Source organism: Oncorhynchus mykiss, chromosome 4 (genome assembly GCF_057628025.1).
Source record: "Oncorhynchus mykiss isolate SJ-2025 chromosome 4, ASM5762802v1, whole genome shotgun sequence".
NCBI lineage: Eukaryota > Metazoa > Chordata > Actinopteri > Salmoniformes > Salmonidae > Oncorhynchus > Oncorhynchus mykiss.
In genome coordinates, this window is record NC_143025.1 from 6919791 (window position 1) to 6947497 (window position 27707).

At 44.9% G+C, this 27707-nt stretch overlaps 1 protein-coding gene across 2 annotated transcripts in view; it reads right to left on the reverse strand.

Moving 5' to 3' along the window:
• The window catches only part of kcnc1b (potassium voltage-gated channel subfamily C member 1b), a 73852-nt gene that overhangs the window by 32331 nt on the left and 13814 nt on the right, over positions 1-27707 (reverse strand). For both annotated transcript variants that reach the window (XM_036968853.2, XM_036968852.2), the window contains exon 2: positions 2250-3234. In XM_036968853.2, the coding sequence (XP_036824748.2) occupies positions 2250-3234 (985 nt within the window). The remainder of the gene's footprint in view (positions 1-2249; positions 3235-27707) is intronic.

Here is a 27707-nt window from a genome sequence, read left to right on the forward strand (position 1 = left end):
AGGAAGAGAAGAGAGGAAGAGAACAGAGAGGAGAGGAAGAGAACAGAGAAGAGAGGAAGAGGACAGAGAAGAGAGGAAGAGGACAGAGAAGAGAGGAAGAGAACAGAGAAGAGAGAAAAGAGGAAGAGAACAGAGAAGAGAGGAAGAGAACAGAGAAGAGATAAGAGAGGAAGAGGACAGAGAAGAGAGGAAGAGAACAGAGAAGAGAGAAAAGAGGAAGAGAACAGAGAAGAGAGGAAGAGAACAGAGAAGAGATAAGAGAGGAAGAGGGCAGAGAAGAGAGGAAGAGAAAAGAGAATAGAGGAAGAGAACAGATAAGAGAGAAAGAGAACAGATAAGAGAGGAAGAGGACAGAGAAGAGAGAAGACTGTCCTCCTTTAGTTTACAGTTTAGAAAGACATCTATCATGGTGGTCTATAAGACAGACTGTCAGCCTATAGACCTCTATCATGGTAGTCTATAAGACAGACTGTCAGCCTATAGACCTCTATCATGGTAGTCTATAAGACAGACTGTCGGCCTTTAGACTTCTATCATGGTGGTCTATAAGACAGACTGTCAGCCTATAGACTTCTATCATGGTGGTCTATAATACAGACTGTCGGCCTATAGACCTCTATCATGGTGGTCTATAAGACAGACCGTTCGGCCTATAGACCTCTATCATGGTGGTCTATAATACAGACTGTCGGCCTATAGACTTCTATCATGGTGGTCTATAATACAGACTGTCGGCCTATAGACTTCTATCATGGTGGTCTATAATACAGACTGTCGGCCTATAGACTTCTTTCATGGTGGTCTATAATACAGACTGTCGGCCTATAGACCTCTATCATGGTGGTCTATAATACAGACTGTCGGCCTATGGACATCTATCATGGTGGTCTATCATGGTGGTCTATAATACAGACTGTCGGCCTATAGACTTCTATCATGGTGGTCTATAATACAGACTGTCGGCCTATGGACATCTATCATGGTGGTCTATCATGGTGGTCTATAATACAGACTGTCGGCCTATAGACTTCTATCATGGTGGTCTATAATACAGACTGTCGGCCTATAGACTTCTATTATGGTGGTCTGTAATACAGACTGTCGGCCTATAGACCTCTATCATGGTGGTCTATAATACAGACTGTCGGCCCATAGACTTCTATCATGGTGGTCTATAATACAGACTGTCGGCCTATAGACTTCTATCATGGTGGTCTATAATACAGACTGTCGGCCTATAGACTTCTATCATGGTGGTCTATCATGGTGGTCTATAATACAGACTGTCGGCCTATAGACATCTATCATGGTGGTCTATAATACAGACTGTCGGCCTATAGACCTCTATCATGGTGGTCTATAATACAGACTGTCGGCCTATAGACCTCTATCATGGTGGTCTATAATACAGACTGTCGGCCTATAGACATCTATCATGGTGGTCTATAATACAGACTGTCGGCCTATAGACTTCTATCATGGTGGTCTATCATGGTGGTCTATAATACAGACTGTCGGCCTATAGACCTCTTTCATGGTGGTCTATAATACAGACTGTCGGCCTATAGACATCTATCATGGTGGTCTATAATACAGACTGTCGGCCTATAGACCTCTATCATGGTGGTCTATAATACAGACTGTCGGCCTATAGACCTCTATCATGGTGGTCTATAATACAGACTGTCGGCCTATAGACCTCTATCATGGTGGTCTATAATACAGAGTGTCGGCCTATAGACCTCTATCATGGTGGTCTATAATACAGACTGTCGGCCTATAGACCTCTATCATGGTGGTCTATAATACAGACTGTCGGCCTATAGACCTCTATCATGGTGGTCTATAATACAGACTGTCGGCCTATAGACCTATATCATGGTGGTCTATAATACAGACTGTCTATCATGGTGGTCTATAATACAGACTGTCGGCCTATAGACCTCTATCATGGTGGTCTATAATACAGACTGTCGGCCTATAGACATCTATCATGGTGGTCTATAATACAGACTGTCGGCCTATAGACTTCTATCATGGTGGTCTATAATACAGACTGTCGGCCTATAGACCTCTATCATGGTGGTCTATAATACAGACTGTCGGCCTATAGATCTCTATCATGGTGGTCTATAATACAGACTGTCGGCCTATAGACCTCTATCATGGTGGTCTATAATACAGACTGTCGGCCTATAGACCTCTATCATGGTGGTCTATAATATAGACTGTCTATCATGGTTTCTTACCTGGAAACTGTACTTCAAAGACGTCGTCGTGTGTCAGAGCCATGTTTTGAGCCAGAGCCAAAACGGGGTGGACTAAGTTCGGGCTTTCAGGAAGGAGCGGTGCTTTATGGGGCGTTGGAGGAGAGTTGATGCTGGACTTACAGTAGTTGGGTGATCCTGGTTGGGGTGCTCGCGGGATATGCTTGTTCTTCTTCTTTGGTAGCTTCTGCTTCGCCATGGCCAGGGAGTAATACATTCCAAAGTTGTTGACGATCACGGGGACGGGCATGGCGATGGTCAGTACACCCGACAGGGCGCACAGCGCGCCGACAAGCATGCCAGACCACGTCTGGGGGTACATGTCGCCGTAGCCAAGGGTCGTCATGGTAACGACGGCCCACCAGAATCCGATGGGGATGTTCTTGAAGTGCGTGTGATCGCTGGCGCGCGGGTCGGTCGGGTCCGCTCCCATCCGTTCGGCGTAGTAGATCATCGTGGCGAAGATGAGGACTCCGAGGGCGAGGAAGATAATGAGGAGGAGGAACTCATTGGTGCTAGCCCGTAACGTGTGACCCAGAACCCTCAGGCCCACGAAGTGACGGGTCAGCTTGAAGATACGCAGGATCCTGACGAACCTCACCACCCTCAGGAACCCCAGAACATCCTTAGCCGCTTTAGAAGACAGCCCGCTCAGCCCGACCTCCAGGTAGAACGGTAAGATAGCCACGAAGTCGATAACGTTGAGAGCTTTCTTCATGAACTCCATCTTATCCGGACAGAATATGACTCGCATCATGAACTCAAAGGTAAACCAGACCACGCAGACGCCCTCGATGTAGGTGAGATAGACCACCGTCTCCGTCTCCTGGTACACATGCTCCACCGTTACGTTGTCTACCAGCTCCAGCTCGGTGCGGTTCACGATGGGGTTGAAGAACTCGTGGGTCTCCAGGCAGAAGGTGGAGATGGACACGAGGATGAAGAACAGAGAGGCCAGGGCTATCCACTGTGGAGGAGGGAGAAAAGAGAGGAATGGAAAGAGAGAGAACGAGGGAAAGAGAGATTATTATTTGAAGGTTCTGGCATAAGGACTTCATAACACATAATACAATTATAAGCAGTGCAGAGATGTACAGAAGATGGAGATGGACACCAGAGAGAAAGGGGAGGAGAGAGAGAAAGGGGAGGGGAGGAAAGACAGAGGGGAGGAGAGACAGGGGAGGGAGGAGAAGGAGGGGAGGGGAGGTAAGAGAAAAGGGGAGGAGAGAGGGAAAGGGGAGGAAAGAGAAAAAGGGGAGGAGGGGAAAGAGAGGGGGGAGGAAAGAGAGCGGGGAGGGAGGAGAGAGAGAAGGGGAGGGGAGGAGAGAGAGAAGGGGAGGGGAGGAGAGAGAGAGAGAGGGGAGGAGAGAGAGAAAGAGGAGGGGAGGGGAGAGAGAAAGGGGAGGGGAGGAGAAAGGGGAGAGAGACTTCCACTCTCTCCCTCCCCTCTCTCTTTCTATTTCCCTCTCTCTCTCCTCCCCTCCCCTTTCTCTCTCTCCACCCCTCTCTCTATCCTCCCCTCCCTCCCCTTTCTCTCTCTCTCCTCCCCTCTCTATTCCTCTCTCCTCTCCATCTTTCTCTCTCTCTAAACCCCTCTCTCTCTCCAACCCTCTCTCTCCCCTCTCTCTCTCTCCTCCCCTCTCCTTTCTCTCTCCTCCCCTCCCTCTCTCCATCTCCTCCCCTTTCTCTCTCCTCCCCTCCCTCTCTCTTCTCCCCTCCCTCCCTCTCTCTCTCTTACTCCCCTCTCCTTTCTCTCTCCTCCCTCCCCCTCTCCCTCCTCCCCTCCCCTTTTTCTCTCCCCCCTCCTCTTTCTCTCTCCTCCCCTCCCCTTTCTCTCTCCTCCCCTCCCCTCCCTCTCTCCCTCGTCCCCTCCCCTTTCTCTCTCCTCCCCTCCCCTTTCTCTCTCCTCCCCTCCCCTTTCTCTCTCCTCCCCTCCATTACAACACTGATGTGGACTGGACAGACTGTATTACAGGGGAGGAGAGAGAAAGGGGAGGGGAGGAGAGAGAAAGGGGAGGGGAGGAAGAGAGCGATAGACATTTTTATTTGTACAACATACTCTTATGTATATTATGTATTGATTGACATTGGTACAACAGGAAGGTTATAACAGTCTGTCCAGTCCACATCAATGTAACAAGAGGAAGGTTATAACAGTCTGTCCAGTCCACATCAATGTAACAAGAGGAAGGTTATAACAGTCTGTCCAGTCCACATCAATGTAACAAGAGGAAGGTTATAACAGTCTGTCCAGTCCACATCAATGTAACAACAGGAAGGTTATAACAGCCTGTCCAGTCCACATCAATGTAACAGGAAGGTTCTGTCCAGTCCACATCAATGTAACAGGAAGGTTATAACAGTCTGTCCAGTCCACATCAATGTAACAACAGGAAGGTTATAACAGTCTGTCCAGTCCACATCAATGTAACAACAGGAAGGTTATAACAGTCTGTCCAGTCCACATCAATGTAACAGAAAGGTTATAACAGTCTGTCCAGTCCACATCAGTGTAACAGGAAGGTTATAACAGTCTGTCCAGTCCACATCAATGTAACAGGAAGCTTATAACAGTCTATCCAGTCCACATCAATGTAACAGGAAGGTTATAACAGTCTGTCCAATCCACATCAATGTAACAGGAAGGTTATAACAGTCTGTCCAGTCTCTCTTGTTACAGAGCTTGCATCCCAAATGGCACCCTATTCCTTATATAGTGCACTACTTTAGACCAGGGCCCTTTTCCCTACTCATCCATTAGGATGATAGATGATAGATGTAATCTACTCCTCCATTAGGATGATAGATGTAATCTACTCCTCCATTAGGATGATAGATGATAGATGTAATCTACACCTCCATTAGGATGATAGATGTAATCTACACCTCCATTAGGATGATAGATGTAATCTACTCCTCCATTAGGATGATAGATGATAGATGTAATCTACTCCTCCATTAGGATGATAGATGTAATCTACTCCTCCATTAGGATGATAGATGATCGATGTAATCTACTCCTCCATTAGGATGATAGATGTAATCTACTCCTCCATTAGGATGATAGATGTAATCTACTCCTCCATTAGGATGATAGATGGTAGATGTAATCTACTCCTCCATTAGGATGATAGATGATAGATGTAATCTACACCTCCATTAGGATGATAGATGTAATCTACTCCTCCATTAGGATGATAGATGTAATCTACTCCTCCATTAGGATGATAGATGTAATCTACTCCTCCATTAGGATGATAGATGTAATCTACACATCCATTAGGATGATAGATGATAGATGTAATCTACACCTCCATTAGGATGATAGATGATAGATGTAATCTATACCTCCATTAGGATGATAGATGATAGATGTAATCTACTCCTCCATTAGGATGATAGTTGATAGATGTAATCTACACCTCCATTAGGATGATAGATGTAATCTACTCCTCCATTAGGATGATAGATGTAATCTACTCCTCCATTAGGATGATAGTTGATAGATGTAATCTACACCTCCATTAGGATGATAGATGATAGATGTAATCTACTCCTCCATTAGGATGATAGTTGATAGATGTAATCTACACCTCCATTAGGATGATAGATGTAATCTACTCCTCCATTAGGATGATAGATGATAGATGTAATCTACACCTCCATTAGGATGATAGATGTAATCTACTCCTCCATTAGGATGATAGATGATAGATGTAATCTACACCTCCATTAGGATGATAGATGTAATCTACTCCTCCATTAGGATGATAGTTGATAGATGTAATCTACACCTCCATTAGGATGATAGATGTAATCTACTCCTCCATTAGGATGATAGATGATAGATGTAATCTACACCTCCATTAGGATGATAGATGTAATCTACTCCTCCATTAGGATGATAGATGATAGATGTAATCTATACCTCCATTAGGATGATAGTTGATAGATGTAATCTACTCCTCCATTAGGATGATAGATGTAATCTACACCTCCATTAGGATGATAGTTGATAGATGTAATCTACTCCTCCATTAGGATGATAGATGTAATCTACACCTCCATTAGGATGATAGATGTCATCTACACCTCCATTAGGATGATAGATGTAATCTACTCCTCCATTAGGATGATAGATGTAATCTACTCCTCCATCAGGATGATAGATGTAATCTACTCCTCCATTAGGATGATAGATGTAATCTATACCTCCATTAGGATGATAGATGTAATCTACTCCTCCATTAGGATGATAGATGTAATCTATACCTCCATTAGGATGATAGTTGTAATCTACTCCTCCATTAGGATGATAGATGTAATCTACTCCTCCATCAGGATGATAGATGTAATCTACTCCTCCATTAGGATGATAGATGTAATCTATACCTCCATTAGGATGATAGATGTAATCTATACCTCCATTAGGATGATAGATATAATCTACTCCTCCATTAGGATGATAGATGATAGATGTAATCTACACCTCCATTAGGATGATAGATGTAATCTACTCCTCCATTAGGATGATAGATGTAATCTACACCTCCATTAGGATGATAGATGTAATCTACACCTCCATTAGGATGATAGATATAATCTACTCCTCCATTAGGATGATAGATGATAGATGTAATCTACACCTCCATTAGGATGATAGATGTAATCTACACCTCCATTAGGATGATAGTTGATAGATGTAATCTACACCTCCATTAGGATGATAGATGTAATCTACATCTCCATCAGGATGATAGATGTAATCTACTCCTCCATTAGGATGATAGATGTAATCTATACCTCCATTAGGATGATAGATGTAATCTATACCTCCATTAGGATGATAGATATAATCTACTCCTCCATTAGGATGATAGATGATAGATGTAATCTACACCTCCATTAGGATGATAGATGTAATCTACTCCTCCATTAGGATGATAGATGTAATCTACACCTCCATTAGGATGATAGATGTAATCTATACCTCCATTAGGATGATAGATGTAATCTATACCTCCATTAGGATGATAGATATAATCTACTCCTCCATTAGGATGATAGATGATAGATGTAATCTACACCTCCATTAGGATGATAGATGTAATCTACTCCTCCATTAGGATGATAGATGTAATCTACACCTCCATTAGGATGATAGATGTAATCTACACCTCCATTAGGATGATAGATATAATCTACTCCTCCATTAGGATGATAGATGATAGATGTAATCTACACCTCCATTAGGATGATAGATGTAATCTACACCTCCATTAGGATGATAGTTGATAGATGTAATCTACACCTCCATTAGGATGATAGATGTAATCTACTCCTCCATTAGGATGATAGATGTAATCTACACCTCCATTAGGATGATAGTTGATAGATGTAATCTACTCCTCCATTAGGATGATAGATGTAATCTACTCCTCCAATAGGATGATAGATGTAATCTACTCCTCCATTAGGATGATAGATGTAATCTACTCCTCCATTAGGATGATAGATGTAATCTACACCTCCATTAGGATGATAGATGTAATCTACTCCTCCATTAGGATGATAGATGTAATCTACACCTCCATTAGGATGATAGATGTAATCTACACCTCCATTAGGATGATAGATGTAATCTACACCTCCATTGGGATGATAGTTGATAGATGTAATCTACTCCTCCATTAGGACGATAGATGATAGATGTAATCTACTCCTCCATTAGGATGATCGATGTAATCTACTCCTCCATTAGGATGATAGATGTAATCTACACCTCCATTAGGATGATAGATGTAATCTACACCTCCATTAAGATGATAGATGATAGATGTAATCTACACCTCCATTAGGATGCTAGATGTAATCTACTCCTCCATTAGGATGATAGATGATAGATGTAATCTACTCCTCCATTAGGATGATAGATGTAATCTACACCTCCATTAGGATGATAGATGTAATCTACTCCTCCATTAGGATGATAGATGTAATCTACACCTCCATTAGGATGATAGATGTAATCTACTCCTCCATTAGGATGATAGATGATAGATGTAATCTACACCTCCATTAGGATGATAGATGTAATCTACACCTCCATTAGGATGATAGTTGATAGATGTAATCTACACCTCCATTAGGATGATAGATGTAATCTACTCCTCCATTAGGATGATAGATGTAATCTACACCTCCATTAGGATGATAGTTGATAGATGTAATCTACTCCTCCATTAGGATGATAGATGTAATCTACTCCTCCAATAGGATGATAGATGTAATCTACTCCTCCATTAGGATGATAGATGTAATCTACTCCTCCATTAGGATGATAGATGTAATCTACACCTCCATTAGGATGATAGATGTAATCTACTCCTCCATTAGGATGATAGATGTAATCTACACCTCCATTAGGATGATAGATGTAATCTACACCTCCATTAGGATGATAGATGTAATCTACACCTCCATTAGGATGATAGTTGATAGATGTAATCTACTCCTCCATTAGGACGATAGATGATAGATGTAATCTACTCCTCCATTAGGATGATCGATGTAATCTACTCCTCCATTAGGATGATAGATGATAGATGTAATCTACTCCTCCATTAGGATGATAGATGTAATCTACACCTCCATTAGGATGATCGATGTAATCTACTCCTCCATTAGGATGATAGATGTAATCTACACCTCCATTAGGATGATAGATGTAATCTACACCTCCATTAGGATGATAGATGATAGATGTAATCTACACCTCCATTAGGATGCTAGATGTAATCTACTCCTCCATTAGGATGATAGATGATAGATGTAATCTACACCTCCATTAGGATGATAGATGTAATCTACACCTCCATTAGGATGATAGTTGATAGATGTAATCTACACCTCCATTAGGATGATAGATGTAATCTACTCCTCCATTAGGATGATAGATGATAGATGTAATCTACTCCTCCATTAGGATGATAGATGTAATCTACACCTCCATTAGGATGATATATGTAATCTACACCTCCATTAGGATGATATATGTAATCTACACCTCCATTAGGATGATAGATGTAATCTACTCCTCCATTAGGATGGTAGTTGATAGATGTCATCTACTCCTCCATTAGGCTGACAGATGATAGATGTAATCTACACCTCCATTAGGATGATAGATGTAATCTACTCCTCCATTAGGATGATAGATATAATCTACACCTCTATTAGGATGATAGATGATAGATGTAATCTACTCCTCCATTAGGATGATAGATGTAATCTACACCTCCATTAGGATGATAGATGATAGATATAATCTACACCTCCATTAGGATGATAGCTGATATACAGTGCCTTGCGAAAGTATTCGGCCCCCTTGAATTTTGCGACCTTTTGCCACATTTCAGGCTTCAAACATAAAAATATAAAACTGTATTTTTTGTGAAGAATCAACAACAAGTGGGACACAATCATGAAGTGGAACGACATTTATTGGATATTTCAAACTTTTTTAACAAATCAAAAACTGAAAAATTGGGCGTGCAAAATTATTCAGCCCCCTTAAATTAATACTTTGTAGCGCCACCTTTTGCTGCGATTACAGCTGTAAGTCGCTTGGGGTATGTCTCTATCAGTTTTGCACATCGAGAGACTGAAATTTTTTCCCATTCCTCCTTGCAAAACAGCTCGAGCTCAGTGAGGTTGGATGGAGAGCATTTGTGAACAGCAGTTTTCAGTTCTTTCCACAGATTCTCAATTGGATTCAGGTCTGGACTTTGACTTGGCCATTCTAACACCTGGATATGTTTCTAACACCATTCCATTGTAGATTTTGCTTTATGTTTTGGATCATTGTCTTGTTGGAAGACAAATCTCTGTCCCAGTCTCAGGTCTTTTGCAGACTCCATCAGGTTTTCGTCCAGAATGGTCCTGTATTTGGCTCCATCCATCTTCCCATCAATTTTAACCATCTTCCCTGTCCCTGCTGAAGAGAAGCAGGCCCAAACCATGATGCTGCCACCACCATGTTTGACAGTGGGGATGGTGTGTTCAGGGTGATGAGCTGTGTTGCTTTTACGCCAAACATAACGTTTTGCATTGTTGCCAAAAAGTTCAATTTTGGTTTCATCTGACCAGAGCACCTTCTTCCACATGTTTGGTGTGTCTCCCAGGTGGCTTGTGGCAAACTTCAAACAACACTTTTTATGGATATCTTTAAGAAATGGCTTTCTTCTTGCCACTCTTCCATAAAGGCCAGATTTGTGCAATATTGTTGTCCTATGGACAGAGTCTCCCACCTCAGCTGTAGATCTCTGCAGTTCATCCAGAGTGATCATGGGCCTCTTGGCTGCATCTCTGATCAGTCTTCTCCTTGTATGAGCTGAAAGTTTAGAGGGACGGCCAGGTCTTGGTAGATTTGCAGTGGTCTGATACTCCTTCCATTTCAATATTATCGCTTGCACAGTGCTCCTTGGGGTGTTTAAAGCTTGGGAAATCTTTTTGTATCCAAATCCGGCTTTAAACTTCTTCACAACAGTATCTCGGACCTGCCTGGTGTGTTCCTTGTTCTTCATGATGCTCTCTGCGCTTTTAACGGACCTCTGAGACTATCACAGTGCAGGTGCACTGGGTCAACATTGGATCATTCAGAGATCCTCACTGAACTTCTGGAGAGAGTTTGCTGCACTGAAAGTAAAGGGGCTGAATAATTTTGCACGCCCAATTTTTCAGTTTTTGATTTCCTAAATTTTTTTGAAATATCCAATAAATATCGTTCCACTTCATGATTGTGTCCCACTTGTTGTTGATTCTTCACAAAAAAATACAGTTTTATATCTTTATGTTTGAAGCCTGAAATGTGGCAAAAGGTCGCAAAGTTCAAGGGGGCCGAATACTTTCGCAAGGCACTGTATGTAATCTACACCTCCATTAGGATGATAGATGATAGATGTAATCTACACCTCCATTAGGATGATAGATGATAGATGTAATCTACACCTCCATTAGGACGATAGATGATAGATGTAATCTACACCTCCATTAGGATGATACCCTTTTGTTTGAAGGCAATTCTCGAACTGCTCTAGAAGTATTTAAATCCTCAAGGTCCTAGACATTTTGAGAACCACACTGTCTGATCAAATAGACCTGCTTGCTCCCTTGCGAACTCAACATGGCTTTGTTATTCTGTTTTTTTTTGTAATTTAGGGAACTGTTGTCTGTATGCCTCTGGGACCAACTCGTAAGCCAGAAGGATAACAGTTTAAACAGTGTCATAATCTGAACTCTGGTCAAGAGATAAAGTGACTTTCTGAGTCTTTCCCACCAGAACACTTTGTCTTTCCCACCAGAACACGTTGTCTTTCCCACCAGAACACGTTGTCTTTCCCACCAGAACACTTTGTCTTTCCCACCAGAACACTTTGTCTTTCCCACCAGAACACGTTGTCTTTCCCACCAGAACACTTTGTCTTTCCCACCAGAACACGTTGTCTTTCCCGCCAGAACACGTTGTCTTTCACACCAGAACAGAACACTTTGTCTTTCCCACCAGAACACGTTGTCTTTCCCACCAGAACACTTTGTCTTTCCCACCAGAACACTTTGTCTTTCCCACCAGAACACATTGTCTTTCCCACCAGAACACTTTGTCTTTCCCACCAGAACACGTTGTCTTTCCCGCCAGAACACGTTGTCTTTCCCACCAGAACAGAACACTTTGTCTTTCCCACCAGAACACGTTGTCTTTCCCACCACTTTCCCACCAGAACACGTTGTCTTTCCCACCAGAACACGTTGTCTTTCCCACCAGAACACTTTGTCTTTCCCACCAGAACACTTTGTCTTTCCCACCAGAACACTTTGTCTTTCCCGCCAGAACAGAACACTTTGTCTTTCCCACCAGAACACTTTGTCTTTCCCGCCAGAACAGAACACTTTGTCTTTCCCACCAGAACACTTTGTCTTTCCCGCCAGAACAGAACACGTTGTCTTTCCCACCAGAACACTTTGTCTTTCCCACCAGAACACGTTGTCTTTCCCACCAGAACACGTTGTCTTTCCCACCAGAACACGTTGTCTTTCCCACCAGAACACGTTGTCTTTCCCACCAGAACACTTTGTCTTTCCCACCAGAACACTTTGTCTTTCCCACCAGAACACGTTGTCTTTCCCACCAGAACACTTTGTCTTTCCCACCAGAACACGTTGTCTTTCCCGCCAGAACACGTTGTCTTTCACACCAGAACAGAACACTTTGTCTTTCCCACCAGAACACGTTGTCTTTCCCACCAGAACACTTTGTCTTTCCCACCAGAAGACTTTGTCTTTCCCACCAGAACACGTTGTCTTTCCCACCAGAACACTTTGTCTTTCCCACCAGAACACGTTGTCTTTCCCGCCAGAACACGTTGTCTTTCCCACCAGAACAGAACACTTTGTCTTTCCCACCAGAACACGTTGTCTTTCCCACCAGAACACGTTGTCTTTCCCACCAGAACACGTTGTCTTTCCCACCAGAACACGTTGTCTTTCCCACCAGAACACTTTGTCTTTCCCGCCAGAACACTTTGTCTTTCCCACCAGAACACTTTGTCTTTCCCACCAGAACACTTTGTCTTTCCCGCCAGAACAGAACACTTTGTCTTTCCCACCAGAACACTTTGTCTTTCCCGCCAGAACAGAACACTTTGTCTTTCCCACCAGAACACTTTGTCTTTCCCGCCAGAACAGAACACGTTGTCTTTCCCACCAGAACACTTTGTCTTTCCCACCAGAACACGTTGTCTTTCCCACCAGAACACGTTGTCTTTCCCACCAGAACACTTTGTCTTTCCCACCAGAACACTTTGTCTTTCCCACCAGAACACGTTGTCTTTCCCACCAGAACACGTTGTCTTTCCAACCAGAACACGTTGTCTTTCCCACCAGAACACGTTGTCTTTCCCACCAGAACACTTTGTCTTTCCCACCAGAACACTTTGTCTTTCCCACCAGAACACGTTGTCTTTCCCACCAGAACACTTTGTCTTTCCCACCAGAACACGTTGTCTTTCCCGCCAGAACACGTTGTCTTTCCCACCAGAACAGAACACTTTGTCTTTCCCACCAGAACACGTTGTCTTTCCCACCAGAACACGTTGTCTTTCCCACCAGAACACGTTGTCTTTCCCACCAGAACACGTTGTCTTTCCCACCAGAACACTTTGTCTTTCCCGCCAGAACACTTTGTCTTTCCCACCAGAACACTTTGTCTTTCCCACCAGAACACTTTGTCTTTCCCGCCAGAACAGAACACTTTGTCTTTCCCACCAGAACACTTTGTCTTTCCCGCCAGAACAGAACACTTTGTCTTTCCCACCAGAACACTTTGTCTTTCCCGCCAGAACAGAACACGTTGTCTTTCCCACCAGAACACTTTGTCTTTCCCACCAGAACACGTTGTCTTTCCCACCAGAACACGTTGTCTTTCCCACCAGAACACTTTGTCTTTCCCACCAGAACACTTTGTCTTTCCCACCAGAACACGTTGTCTTTCCCACCAGAACACGTTGTCTTTCCAACCAGAACACGTTGTCTTTCCCACCAGAACACGTTGTCTTTCCCACCAGAACACTTTGTCTTTCCCACCAGAACACGTTGTCTTTCCCACCAGAACACGTTGTCTTTCCCACCAGAACACTTTGTCTTTCCCGCCAGAACAGAACACTTTGTCTTTCCCACCAGAACACTTTGTCTTTCCCGCCAGAACAGAACACTTTGTCTTTCCCACCAGAACACTTTGTCTTTCCCACCAGAACACGTTGTCTTTCCCACCAGAACACGTTGTCTTTCCCACCAGAACACTTTGTCTTTCCCACCAGAACACTTTGTCTTTCCCACCAGAACACGTTGTCTTTCCCACCAGAACACGTTGTCTTTCCAACCAGAACACGTTGTCTTTCCCACCAGAACACGTTGTCTTTCCCACCAGAACACTTTGTCTTTCCCACCAGAACACGTTGTCTTTCCCACCAGAACACGTTGTCTTTCCCACCAGAACACTTTGTCTTTCCCACCAGAACACGTTGTCTTTCCCACCAGAACACGTCGTCTTTCCCACCAGAACACTTTGTCTTTCCCGCCAGAACACTTTGTCTTTCCCACCAGAACACTTTGTCTTTCCCACCAGAACACTTTGTCTTTCCCGCCAGAACAGAACACTTTGTCTTTCCCACCAGAACACTTTGTCTTTCCCGCCAGAACAGAACACGTTGTCTTTCCCACCAGAACACTTTGTCTTTCCCACCAGAACACGTTGTCTTTCCCACCAGAACACGTTGTCTTTCCCACCAGAACACGTTGTCTTTCCCACCAGAACACGTTGTCTTTCCCACCAGAACACTTTGTCTTTCCCACCAGAACACTTTGTCTTTCCCACCAGAACACTTTGTCTTTCCCACCAGAACACTTTGTCTTTCCCGCCAGAACAGAACACTTTGTCTTTCCCACCAGAACACTTTGTCTTTCCCGCCAGAACAGAACACTTTGTCTTTCCCACCAGAACACTTTGTCTTTCCCGCCAGAACAGAACACGTTGTCTTTCCCACCAGAACACTTTGTCTTTCCCACCAGAACACGTTGTCTTTCCCACCAGAACACGTTGTCTTTCCCACCAGAACACGTTGTCTTTCCCACCAGAACACGTTGTCTTTCCCACCAGAACACTTTGTCTTTCCCACCAGAACACTTTGTCTTTCCCACCAGAACACGTTGTCTTTCCCACCAGAACACGTTGTCTTTCCCACCAGAACACGTTGTCTTTCCCACCAGAACACTTTGTCTTTCCCACCAGAACACTTTGTCTTTCCCACCAGAACACGTTGTCTTTCCCACCAGAACACTTTGTCTTTCCCACCAGAACACGTTGTCTTTCCCACCAGAACACGTTGTCTTTCCCACCACTTTCCCACCAGAACACGTTGTCTTTCCCACCAGAACACGTTGTCTTTCCCACCAGAACACTTTGTCTTTCCCACCAGAACACTTTGTCTTTCCCACCAGAACACTTTGTCTTTCCCGCCAGAACAGAACACTTTGTCTTTCCCACCAGAACACTTTGTCTTTCCCGCCAGAACAGAACACTTTGTCTTTCCCACCAGAACACTTTGTCTTTCCCGCCAGAACAGAACACGTTGTCTTTCCCACCAGAACACTTTGTCTTTCCCACCAGAACACGTTGTCTTTCCCACCAGAACACGTTGTCTTTCCCACCAGAACACGTTGTCTTTCCCACCAGAACACGTTGTCTTTCCCACCAGAACACTTTGTCTTTCCCACCAGAACACTTTGTCTTTCCCACCAGAACACGTTGTCTTTCCCACCAGAACACTTTGTCTTTCCCACCAGAACACGTTGTCTTTCCCGCCAGAACACGTTGTCTTTCACACCAGAACAGAACACTTTGTCTTTCCCACCAGAACACGTTGTCTTTCCCACCAGAACACTTTGTCTTTCCCACCAGAAGACTTTGTCTTTCCCACCAGAACACGTTGTCTTTCCCACCAGAACACTTTGTCTTTCCCACCAGAACACGTTGTCTTTCCCGCCAGAACACGTTGTCTTTCCCACCAGAACAGAACACTTTGTCTTTCCCACCAGAACACGTTGTCTTTCCCACCAGAACACGTTGTCTTTCCCACCAGAACACGTTGTCTTTCCCACCAGAACACGTTGTCTTTCCCACCAGAACACTTTGTCTTTCCCGCCAGAACACTTTGTCTTTCCCACCAGAACACTTTGTCTTTCCCACCAGAACACTTTGTCTTTCCCGCCAGAACAGAACACTTTGTCTTTCCCACCAGAACACTTTGTCTTTCCCGCCAGAACAGAACACTTTGTCTTTCCCACCAGAACACTTTGTCTTTCCCGCCAGAACAGAACACGTTGTCTTTCCCACCAGAACACGTTGTCTTTCCCACCAGAACACTTTGTCTTTCCCACCAGAACACTTTGTCTTTCCCACCAGAACACGTTGTCTTTCCCACCAGAACACGTTGTCTTTCCAACCAGAACACGTTGTCTTTCCCACCAGAACACGTTGTCTTTCCCACCAGAACACTTTGTCTTTCCCACCAGAACACTTTGTCTTTCCCACCAGAACACGTTGTCTTTCCCACCAGAACACTTTGTCTTTCCCACCAGAACACGTTGTCTTTCCCGCCAGAACACGTTGTCTTTCCCACCAGAACAGAACACTTTGTCTTTCCCACCAGAACACGTTGTCTTTCCCACCAGAACACGTTGTCTTTCCCACCAGAACACGTTGTCTTTCCCACCAGAACACGTTGTCTTTCCCACCAGAACACTTTGTCTTTCCCGCCAGAACACTTTGTCTTTCCCACCAGAACACTTTGTCTTTCCCACCAGAACACTTTGTCTTTCCCGCCAGAACAGAACACTTTGTCTTTCCCACCAGAACACTTTGTCTTTCCCGCCAGAACAGAACACTTTGTCTTTCCCACCAGAACACTTTGTCTTTCCCGCCAGAACAGAACACGTTGTCTTTCCCACCAGAACACTTTGTCTTTCCCACCAGAACACGTTGTCTTTCCCACCAGAACACGTTGTCTTTCCCACCAGAACACTTTGTCTTTCCCACCAGAACACTTTGTCTTTCCCACCAGAACACGTTGTCTTTCCCACCAGAACACGTTGTCTTTCCAACCAGAACACGTTGTCTTTCCCACCAGAACACGTTGTCTTTCCCACCAGAACACTTTGTCTTTCCCACCAGAACACGTTGTCTTTCCCACCAGAACACGTTGTCTTTCCCACCAGAACACTTTGTCTTTCCCGCCAGAACAGAACACTTTGTCTTTCCCACCAGAACACTTTGTCTTTCCCGCCAGAACAGAACACTTTGTCTTTCCCACCAGAACACTTTGTCTTTCCCACCAGAACACGTTGTCTTTCCCACCAGAACACGTTGTCTTTCCCACCAGAACACTTTGTCTTTCCCACCAGAACACTTTGTCTTTCCCACCAGAACACGTTGTCTTTCCCACCAGAACACGTTGTCTTTCCAACCAGAACACGTTGTCTTTCCCACCAGAACACGTTGTCTTTCCCACCAGAACACTTTGTCTTTCCCACCAGAACACGTTGTCTTTCCCACCAGAACACGTTGTCTTTCCCACCAGAACACTTTGTCTTTCCCACCAGAACACGTTGTCTTTCCCACCAGAACACGTCGTCTTTCCCACCAGAACACTTTGTCTTTCCCGCCAGAACACTTTGTCTTTCCCACCAGAACACTTTGTCTTTCCCACCAGAACACTTTGTCTTTCCCGCCAGAACAGAACACTTTGTCTTTCCCACCAGAACACTTTGTCTTTCCCGCCAGAACAGAACACTTTGTCTTTCCCACCAGAACACTTTGTCTTTCCCGCCAGAACAGAACACGTTGTCTTTCCCACCAGAACACTTTGTCTTTCCCACCAGAACACGTTGTCTTTCCCACCAGAACACGTTGTCTTTCCCACCAGAACACGTTGTCTTTCCCACCAGAACACGTTGTCTTTCCCACCAGAACACTTTGTCTTTCCCACCAGAACACTTTGTCTTTCCCACCAGAACACGTTGTCTTTCCCACCAGAACACTTTGTCTTTCCCACCAGAACACGTTGTCTTTCCCGCCAGAACACGTTGTCTTTCACACCAGAACAGAACACTTTGTCTTTCCCACCAGAACACGTTGTCTTTCCCACCAGAACACTTTGTCTTTCCCACCAGAAGACTTTGTCTTTCCCACCAGAACACGTTGTCTTTCCCACCAGAACACTTTGTCTTTCCCACCAGAACACGTTGTCTTTCCCGCCAGAACACGTTGTCTTTCCCACCAGAACAGAACACTTTGTCTTTCCCACCAGAACACGTTGTCTTTCCCACCAGAACACGTTGTCTTTCCCACCAGAACACGTTGTCTTTCCCACCAGAACACGTTGTCTTTCCCACCAGAACACTTTGTCTTTCCCGCCAGAACACTTTGTCTTTCCCACCAGAACACTTTGTCTTTCCCACCAGAACACTTTGTCTTTCCCGCCAGAACAGAACACTTTGTCTTTCCCACCAGAACACTTTGTCTTTCCCGCCAGAACAGAACACTTTGTCTTTCCCACCAGAACACTTTGTCTTTCCCGCCAGAACAGAACACGTTGTCTTTCCCACCAGAACACTTTGTCTTTCCCACCAGAACACGTTGTCTTTCCCACCAGAACACGTTGTCTTTCCCACCAGAACACTTTGTCTTTCCCACCAGAACACTTTGTCTTTCCCACCAGAACACGTTGTCTTTCCCACCAGAACACGTTGTCTTTCCAACCAGAACACGTTGTCTTTCCCACCAGAACACGTTGTCTTTCCCACCAGAACACTTTGTCTTTCCCACCAGAACACTTTGTCTTTCCCACCAGAACACGTTGTCTTTCCCACCAGAACACTTTGTCTTTCCCACCAGAACACGTTGTCTTTCCCGCCAGAACACGTTGTCTTTCCCACCAGAACAGAACACTTTGTCTTTCCCACCAGAACACGTTGTCTTTCCCACCAGAACACGTTGTCTTTCCCACCAGAACACGTTGTCTTTCCCACCAGAACACGTTGTCTTTCCCACCAGAACACGTTGTCTTTCCCACCAGAACACTTTGTCTTTCCCGCCAGAACACTTTGTCTTTCCCACCAGAACACTTTGTCTTTCCCACCAGAACACTTTGTCTTTCCCGCCAGAACAGAACACTTTGTCTTTCCCACCAGAACACTTTGTCTTTCCCGCCAGAACAGAACACTTTGTCTTTCCCACCAGAACACTTTGTCTTTCCCGCCAGAACAGAACACGTTGTCTTTCCCACCAGAACACTTTGTCTTTCCCACCAGAACACGTTGTCTTTCCCACCAGAACACGTTGTCTTTCCCACCAGAACACTTTGTCTTTCCCACCAGAACACTTTGTCTTTCCCACCAGAACACGTTGTCTTTCCCACCAGAACACGTTGTCTTTCCAACCAGAACACGTTGTCTTTCCCACCAGAACACGTTGTCTTTCCCACCAGAACACTTTGTCTTTCCCACCAGAACACGTTGTCTTTCCCACCAGAACACGTTGTCTTTCCCACCAGAACACTTTGTCTTTCCCGCCAGAACAGAACACTTTGTCTTTCCCACCAGAACACTTTGTCTTTCCCGCCAGAACAGAACACTTTGTCTTTCCCACCAGAACACTTTGTCTTTCCCACCAGAACACGTTGTCTTTCCCACCAGAACACGTTGTCTTTCCCACCAGAACACTTTGTCTTTCCCACCAGAACACTTTGTCTTTCCCACCAGAACACGTTGTCTTTCCCACCAGAACACGTTGTCTTTCCAACCAGAACACGTTGTCTTTCCCACCAGAACACGTTGTCTTTCCCACCAGAACACTTTGTCTTTCCCACCAGAACACGTTGTCTTTCCCACCAGAACACGTTGTCTTTCCCACCAGAACACTTTGTCTTTCCCACCAGAACACGTTGTCTTTCCCACCAGAACACGTCGTCTTTCCCACCAGAACACTTTGTCTTTCCCACCAGAACACGTTGTCTTTCCCGCCAGAACACGTTGTCTTTCCCACCAGAACACTTTGTCTTTCCCACCAGAACACGTTGTCTTTCCCACCAGAACACTTTGTCTTTCCCACCAGAACACGTTGTCTTTCCCACCAGAACACTTTGTCTTTCCCACCAGAACACGTTGTCTTTCCCGCCAGAACACGTTGTCTTTCCCACCAGAACAGAACACTTTGTCTTTCCCACCAGAACACTTTGTCTTTCCCACCAGAACACTTTGTCTTTCCCACCAGAACACTTTGTCTTTCCCACCAGAACACGTTGTCTTTCCCACCAGAACAGAACACTTTGTCTTTCCCACCAGAACAGAACTTTGTCTTTCCCACCAGAACACTTTGTCTTTCCCACCCGGCTGTTCCTAGCCGGCTGTTCCGACCAAGATCAAACTCTGTTGAGGGTGCAGGATGGCCTGACTGGATTCAGAGTATATCTCAGTCAAATGACACGCTCACGTTCCTGTTCCCCTTTCGTTGTGCTCTAGCTCGAATGTGCTTGTGCTCAACCCCTCTTTTTTACGCTGCTGCTACTCTCTGTTTGTCATATAAGTATAGTCACTTTAACTATACATTCATGTACATACTACCTCAATTGGGACGACCAACCAGTGCTCCTGCACATTGGCTAACTGGGCTGTCTGCATTGTGTCCCGCCACCTACGACCCGCCAACCCCTCTTTTACGCTACTGCTACTCTCTGTTCATCATATATGCATTGTCACTTTAACCATATCTACATGTACATACTACCTCAATCAGCCTGACTCACCGGTGTCTGTATGTAGCCTCGCCTCCTTTATAGTTGGTTAGGAGCCCGTAAAAATTGCAGCCATACTCTCCTGCGACATTCAGATCATCAGGGTGGATGTCATTGACAGAAACTCTACCACAAAAGTGTCTTTTGAACAGTGACTTATCTGGGCACAGCAGATCGTCAGAGTAGGTGATTAGAGTGACTACCATACTCATGGGAAACACGATCCCGGACGAGCCCCCCATTTTGTTCCCCCGGCAAGAACCAAATACTGTCGCTAAAACAGAAGGGGATAACTAACAAAAAGTCACCTGCAACAACCAAAATGAAACAGGTGGGTTTTTAGGAGGGGGGGTTCTGAAAAACACTCATGGGGGTGTCCACTGAAAGTTGCCTAGCAACAACAACTGAAGCCTAAAAAGACGGCCACTACATGTGCCTATAAATTTGCAAAAAAAAAATCCCACACCAAACTTAAAGACAAGAAGCAAACAAAAAAAAAAGTGGAAGCAAAACGAAAATCCGACAAAAGGAATATTTTCTAGAAATCAAAATAGGGCAACCAAAGGTGTTTACACCTTCCCACTAATGAGATAGCCACCAGCACAGGTGTACCACATACTGACTAACGAGGTGACGACAATCGGTGCGCCCTACATGCTAACGAGCTATACGTGCTGAAGTCCAACCTCAAAACATAAAATGGAAAAACCAAAGCCTGTAACAAATGGAATTAATAGAATAGTCACAAAAATGCAAACACCTGGCACCCCAGACAGGCTAAAGAAAAGACTCAAACCCCTCCCACCTGGCACCTCAAACAGGCTAAAGAAAAGACTCAAACCCCTCCCACCTGGCACCCCAGACAGGCTAAAGAAAAGAGCGAAACCCCTCCCACCTGGCACCTCAGACAGGCTAAAGAAAAGAGCGAAAGCCCTCCCACCTGGCACCCCAGACAGGCTAAAGAAAAAAGCAAAACCCCTCCCACCTGGCACCCCAGACAGGCTAAAGAAAAAAGCAAAACCCCTCCCACCTGGCACCCCAGACAGGCTAAAGAAAAGACTCAAAGTCTTTGAAAGATTTCAGATAGTAACTGAACCCAAACCTGGTACCCATAGAGATAGATACGTATATGTTTCAGCCAGCCAGCCAGGCAGACTAATGGAATGAATGATACATCTGGGAGGGGGAGGGGTGTGTGTGTGTCTCTGTGTGTGTGTGTGTGTGTGTGTGTGTGTGTGTGTATGTGTGTCTGTGTCTCTGTTGCTAAGTGAGACAAGTCAGGGTATGATTGAAACTGAGTGGTGCTTGATACTCCAGCGAGTAAATGCCACACACACGCACACACACACACACACACACACACACACACACACACACACACACACACACACACACACACACACACACACACACACACACACACACACACACACACACACACACACAGACAATTAGCGTGCCATACTCACATACAGTACAGAGAATACCATGCAAATTACCCCCTTTCCTTTAGCACAAGGTCATTTAGTTGATACTATAAAAATGCTACTTAAAATGAGTCACGTTTGGCATATTAACACAGAGTAAATAACATGCAAATCACCCCTTAAACTTTAGCATGAGCTCACTTGGAGTAAGTACCATGGATCGTTTACATCAAACGATGTATATAAACCCTGGATGACTGACAGGGGCGCTGTATTGAAGCCAACGTGCAGCCATCTTGGTATTCCTCTATATATTCTATTACAGACACCTTAATTAATGCATATCTTTAAATTATGTTAGCTAAACATAAAAAAAAATATATATATATATATATAACATATAAATAATTTATTTTAGAGTGTATTAATGTTACTGTCCCCACTACAACAACAACAATTCTTATATACATGTAATTTAGTCCTTTATTAAACATTGCATGTAAATACTGTAGAATTCCATTCATTCCTGGAATGAAGGACTGCTCCTACTGGGGAGAGCCAATATGGCCGACCGGAGGCTTCAAAGCCTCTGAATGGGTTTATACACATCATTGTTTACGTCACAATAACCCGAGTACCACGGATGGTTTACGTCACTATAGCCCGAGTACAACAGATGGTTTACGTCACTATAGCCCGAGTACCACGGATGGTATGGCACGCTAATCTCACACAAATCATCTAGGAACCCATCAGGTACAACCCTAAATCTGTAAACATGGGCACCCTCATAGATATCCTCCTGACCAACCTGCCCTCTGCTGTTTTCAATCAGGATCTCAGCGATCACTTCCTCATTGCCTGCATCCGTAATGGGTCTGCGACCAAAAGACCACCCCTCATCACTGTCAAACGCTCCCTAAAACACTTCTGCGAACAGGCCTATCTAATCAACCTGGCCGGGGTATCCTGGAAGGATATTGACCTCATCCCATCAGTTGAGGATGCCTGGCTGTTCTTTAAAAGTAATTTCCTCACCATCATAAATAAGCATGCCCCTTTCAAAAAGTATAGAACTAAGAACAGATATAGCCCTTGGTTCGCTCCAGACCTGACTGCCCTCGACCAGCACAAAAACATCCTTTGGCGTACTGCACTAGCATCGAATAGTCCCCGCGATATGCAACTGTTCAGGGAAGTCAGGAACCAATACACACAGTCAGTTAGGAAAGCAAAGTATACTTTTTCAAACAGAAATTTGCATCCTGTAGCTCTAACTCCAAAAAGTTCTGGGACACTGTAAAGTCCATGGAGAATAAGAGCACCTCCTCCCAGCTGCCCACTGCACTGAGGCTAGGAAACACTGTCACCACTGATAAATCCATGATAATCGAGAATTTCAATAAGCATTTCTCTACGGCTGGCCATGCTTTCCTCCTGGCTACCCCTACCCCGGCCAACAGCTCCAAACCCCCCGATTCTCCTTCACTCAAATCCAGATAGCAGATTTTCTGAAAGAGCCGCAAAACCTGGACCCGTACAAATCAGCTGGGCTAGAAAATCTGGACCCTCTCTAATTATCCGCCGTCATTGCTGTAACCCCTATAAGTCTGTTCAACATCTCTTTCATATCGTCCGAGATTCCTAAATATTGGAAAGCTGCCGCGGTCAGACCCCCCTTCAAAGGGGGAGGCACTCTCAACCCAAACTGCTACAGACCTATATCCATCCTGCCCTGCCTTTCTAAAGTCTTCGAAAGCCAAGTCAACAAACAGATTACCGACCATTTCGAATCCCACCGTACCTTCTCCGCTGTGTAATCTGGTTTCAGAGCTGGTCATGGGTGCACCTCAGCCACGCTGAGGTACTAAGGTACTAAACGATATCATAACCACCATCGATAAAAGACAATAGTGTGTAGCCGTATTCATCGACCTGGCCAAGGCTTTCGACTCTCTCGATCACCATATTGTTATCGTCAGACTCACTACAGCCCGAGTACCACGGATGGTTTACCTCGCTACAGCCCGAGTACCACGGATGGTTTACCTCGCTACAGCCCGAGTACCACGGATGGTTTACCTCGCTATAGCTCGAGTACCACGGATGGTTTACCTCGCTACAGCCCGAGTACCACGGATGGTTTACCTCGCTATAGCCCGAGTACCACGGATGGTTTACCTCGCTATAGCTCGAGTACCACGGATGGTTTACCTCGCTACAGCCCGAGTACCACGGATGGTTTACCTCGCTATAGCCCGAGTACCACGGATGGTTTACCTCGCTATAGCCCGAGTACCACGGATGGTTTACCTCGCTACAGCCCGAGTACCACGGATGGTTTACCTCACTATAGTCGGAGTACCATAGATGGTGGTACTCCCTATATAGTGTACAACTTTTTTTACCCCGTTTTCTCCCCAATTTTGTGGTATCCAATTGTTTAGTAGCTACTACCGTGTCTCATTGCTACAACTCCCGTACGGGCTCGGGAGAGACGAAGGTTGAAAGTCATGCGTCCTCCGATACACAACCCAACCACGCTGCACTGCTTCTTAACACAGCTCCATCCAACCCGGAAGCCAGCCGCACCAATGAGGAAACACCGCGCACCTGGTAACCTTGGTTAGCGCGCACTGCGCCCCGCCCGCCACAGGAGTCGCTGGTGCGCAATGAGACAAGGACTTCCCTACCGGCCAAACCCCCCCTCCTGTATCACAACGATCCAGTTATTATGAGCCGTGCGCCAGGCTCCAGGTTTCAACCTGCTTCGTGTGGCCTGAGTTCCAGAACGTCCTAAATTAAATCGCAAAACGTTAGCCTGATATGAACCACTAATGCTAGTGACCCTCAGGAACAACTGTTTGAATGTTAAACCCATAACAACAACTACACAGGACATGGCGGGGGAAAAGAAAGGCCAACGGAATAGAATGGAATGATGCTAAATGTAGGCTACAAATTAAAGAAAACTAACACTTATAGTAAATAAATGACGGTTGGTATTACTGACGATGGCTAATATTTAACATGACACAAATTGTTACATTTTAAAAACCGCAGAAAAGCCCAAGCATATAATTAGAACATTCCAAAGCGCATTCATCAATTTGACAGAAGGCTATATCTTGGGTTTCCAAATTTCATCCATGCAAATTACGAGGGCAGAAAAAAAAATACAATTCTGAATAACGGCAGAGCTATTGTAACAGTATAACTTTAGACCGTCCCCTCGCCCATTCCCGGGCGTGGGTACGCTTCGAGTTACCCTCGAAGCATCGTTACCCATCGTTCCACAAAAGCCGCGGCCCTTGCAGAGCAAAGGGGAACCACTACTTCAAGGTCTCAGAGCAAGTGACGTCACCGATTGAAACGCTATTTAGCGCCGCACCGCTAACTAAGCTAGCCGTTTCACATCCGTTACACTATTTCTAGTCTAATTCACCGTGGAAAAGGGGCCGCAATGCATGTCACGTTACTTTTACTTTCAGTTTGCTTTCATATGACTGGTTTCATAAGGACAAGTAATCTGCGGTAAAACAATTGTTATTTTTTATTTACAGTCCCCTCCTACCAAACAGATTACTAATTTTACCTAGCTCTTATCAATAGCTCGTGTCAAATTAAAAGAAATGAGATGCTTTTTACACTTGGAACAGGGCAAATTCGTTCGCTCGACCTAATTCATTGTTCCAATCGCGCGTAAAAGGTGGTGGAATTATGAGGGAATGAGATCCAAGGTCAGAATACAGTGTTTCTGTAGGACACACCTCCTCCTCCACCTTCATGTATTTAATCTCCACCCCCTAAATTAATAGCAGGTGAATAACATGCTATTCTCGTGCTTAAATTCGAGGTCAGAAAACGCGTAGAGAGAAAAGTCTATTTAAAAAAAAAAGGGAATTTATGTACCATTTATGCGCGCTAAACTCGGGTCAGAATGGGCCCTATGTAGGGAATAGGATGGTATTTGTGAGTCAGGCAGTGTTCCAGTCAAATTGCCTTGGTCTTGATTGGGTTTGTCAGTTCCAGTCATTATATTTCTATGCGTATAGGGTAAGGAAGCAGCAGCGCATCCATTAAACCAGGAAAACCCATCATCATCAACCATTCATCACACACACACACACACACACACACACACACACACACACACACACACACACCTCTCTACAGCTTCTGTGTCTCTCCTGTAATATTCTCATGATGGACCAGATGGAACTGAGCATTAGGCCTCGCTGTGTCCCAAATGACACCCTATGGGACCTGGTCAAAAGTAGTGCCAAATGGCACTCTATTCCATATATAGTCCACCACCAACAGAGCCCTAGTCAAGAGTAGTGCACTATATAGGGAAAAGGGTGCAGGCTCTGGTCAAAAGCAGTGCACTATATAGGGAATAGGGTGCTATTTGGGAGAGTCTTCTGAACATCCAATCCATTCTGTCTGATTCCATCACAAATAGTCATTCAGGGTTCACGTTACAAACCAGCCAGGCCCACCATCAGAACAGAAACAAAATCAGTCAGGCCCACCATCAGAACTGAAATAAATCAGTCAGGCCCACCATCAGAACAGAAACAAAATCAGTCAGGCCCACCATCAGAACTGAAATAAATCAGTCAGGCCCACCATCAGAACAGAAACAAAATCAGTCAGGCCCACCATCAGAACTGAAACAAAATCAGTCAGGCCCACCATCAGAACTGAAATAAATCAGTCAGGCCCACCATCAGAACAGAAACAAAATCAGTCAGGCCCACCATCAGAACTGAAATAAATCAGTCAGGCCCACCATCAGAACAGAAACAAAATCAGTCAGGCCCACCATCAGAACTGAAATAAATCAGTCAGGCCCACCATCAGAACAGAAACAAAATCAGTCAGGCCCACCATCAGAACTGAAACAAATCAGTCAGGCCCACCATCAGAACTGAAACAAACCAGCCAGGCCCACCATCAGAACTGAAACAAATCAGCCAGGCCCACCATCAGAACTGAAACAAATCAGTCAGGCCCACCATCAGAACTGAAACAAATCAGTCAGGCCCACCATCAGAACTGAAACAAAATCAGTCAGGCCCACCATCAGAACTGAAATAAATCAGTCAGGCCCACCATCAGAACAGAAACAAAATCAGTCAGGCCCACCATCAGAACTGAAATAAATCAGTCAGGCCCACCATCAGAACAGAAACAAAATCAGTCAGGCCCACCATCAGAACTGAAACAAATCAGTCAGGCCCACCATCAGAACTGAAACAAACCAGCCAGGCCCACCATCAGAACTGAAACAAATCAGCCAGGCCCACCATCAGAACTGAAACAAATCAGCCAGGCCCACCATCAGAACTGAAACAAATCAGCCAGGCCCACCATCAGAACTGAAAAATCAATGTTTCACCCCCCTTGACAATTGTCAAAGATATTGACGTCGGGCACCCCCTCAAGAGATAACGTACAATTTCAATCCTAAAACGTGCACGTTGTGGTCAGTTTAGGGCAAAGATGGATTTTCTAAAAAAGTTTCCCTTTGGGCTGCTTTGTTTTGACAAAATCACTGTTCAATGGACTTTTCTGTTCAAAGGACTGTTTACTGCTGTTCAAAA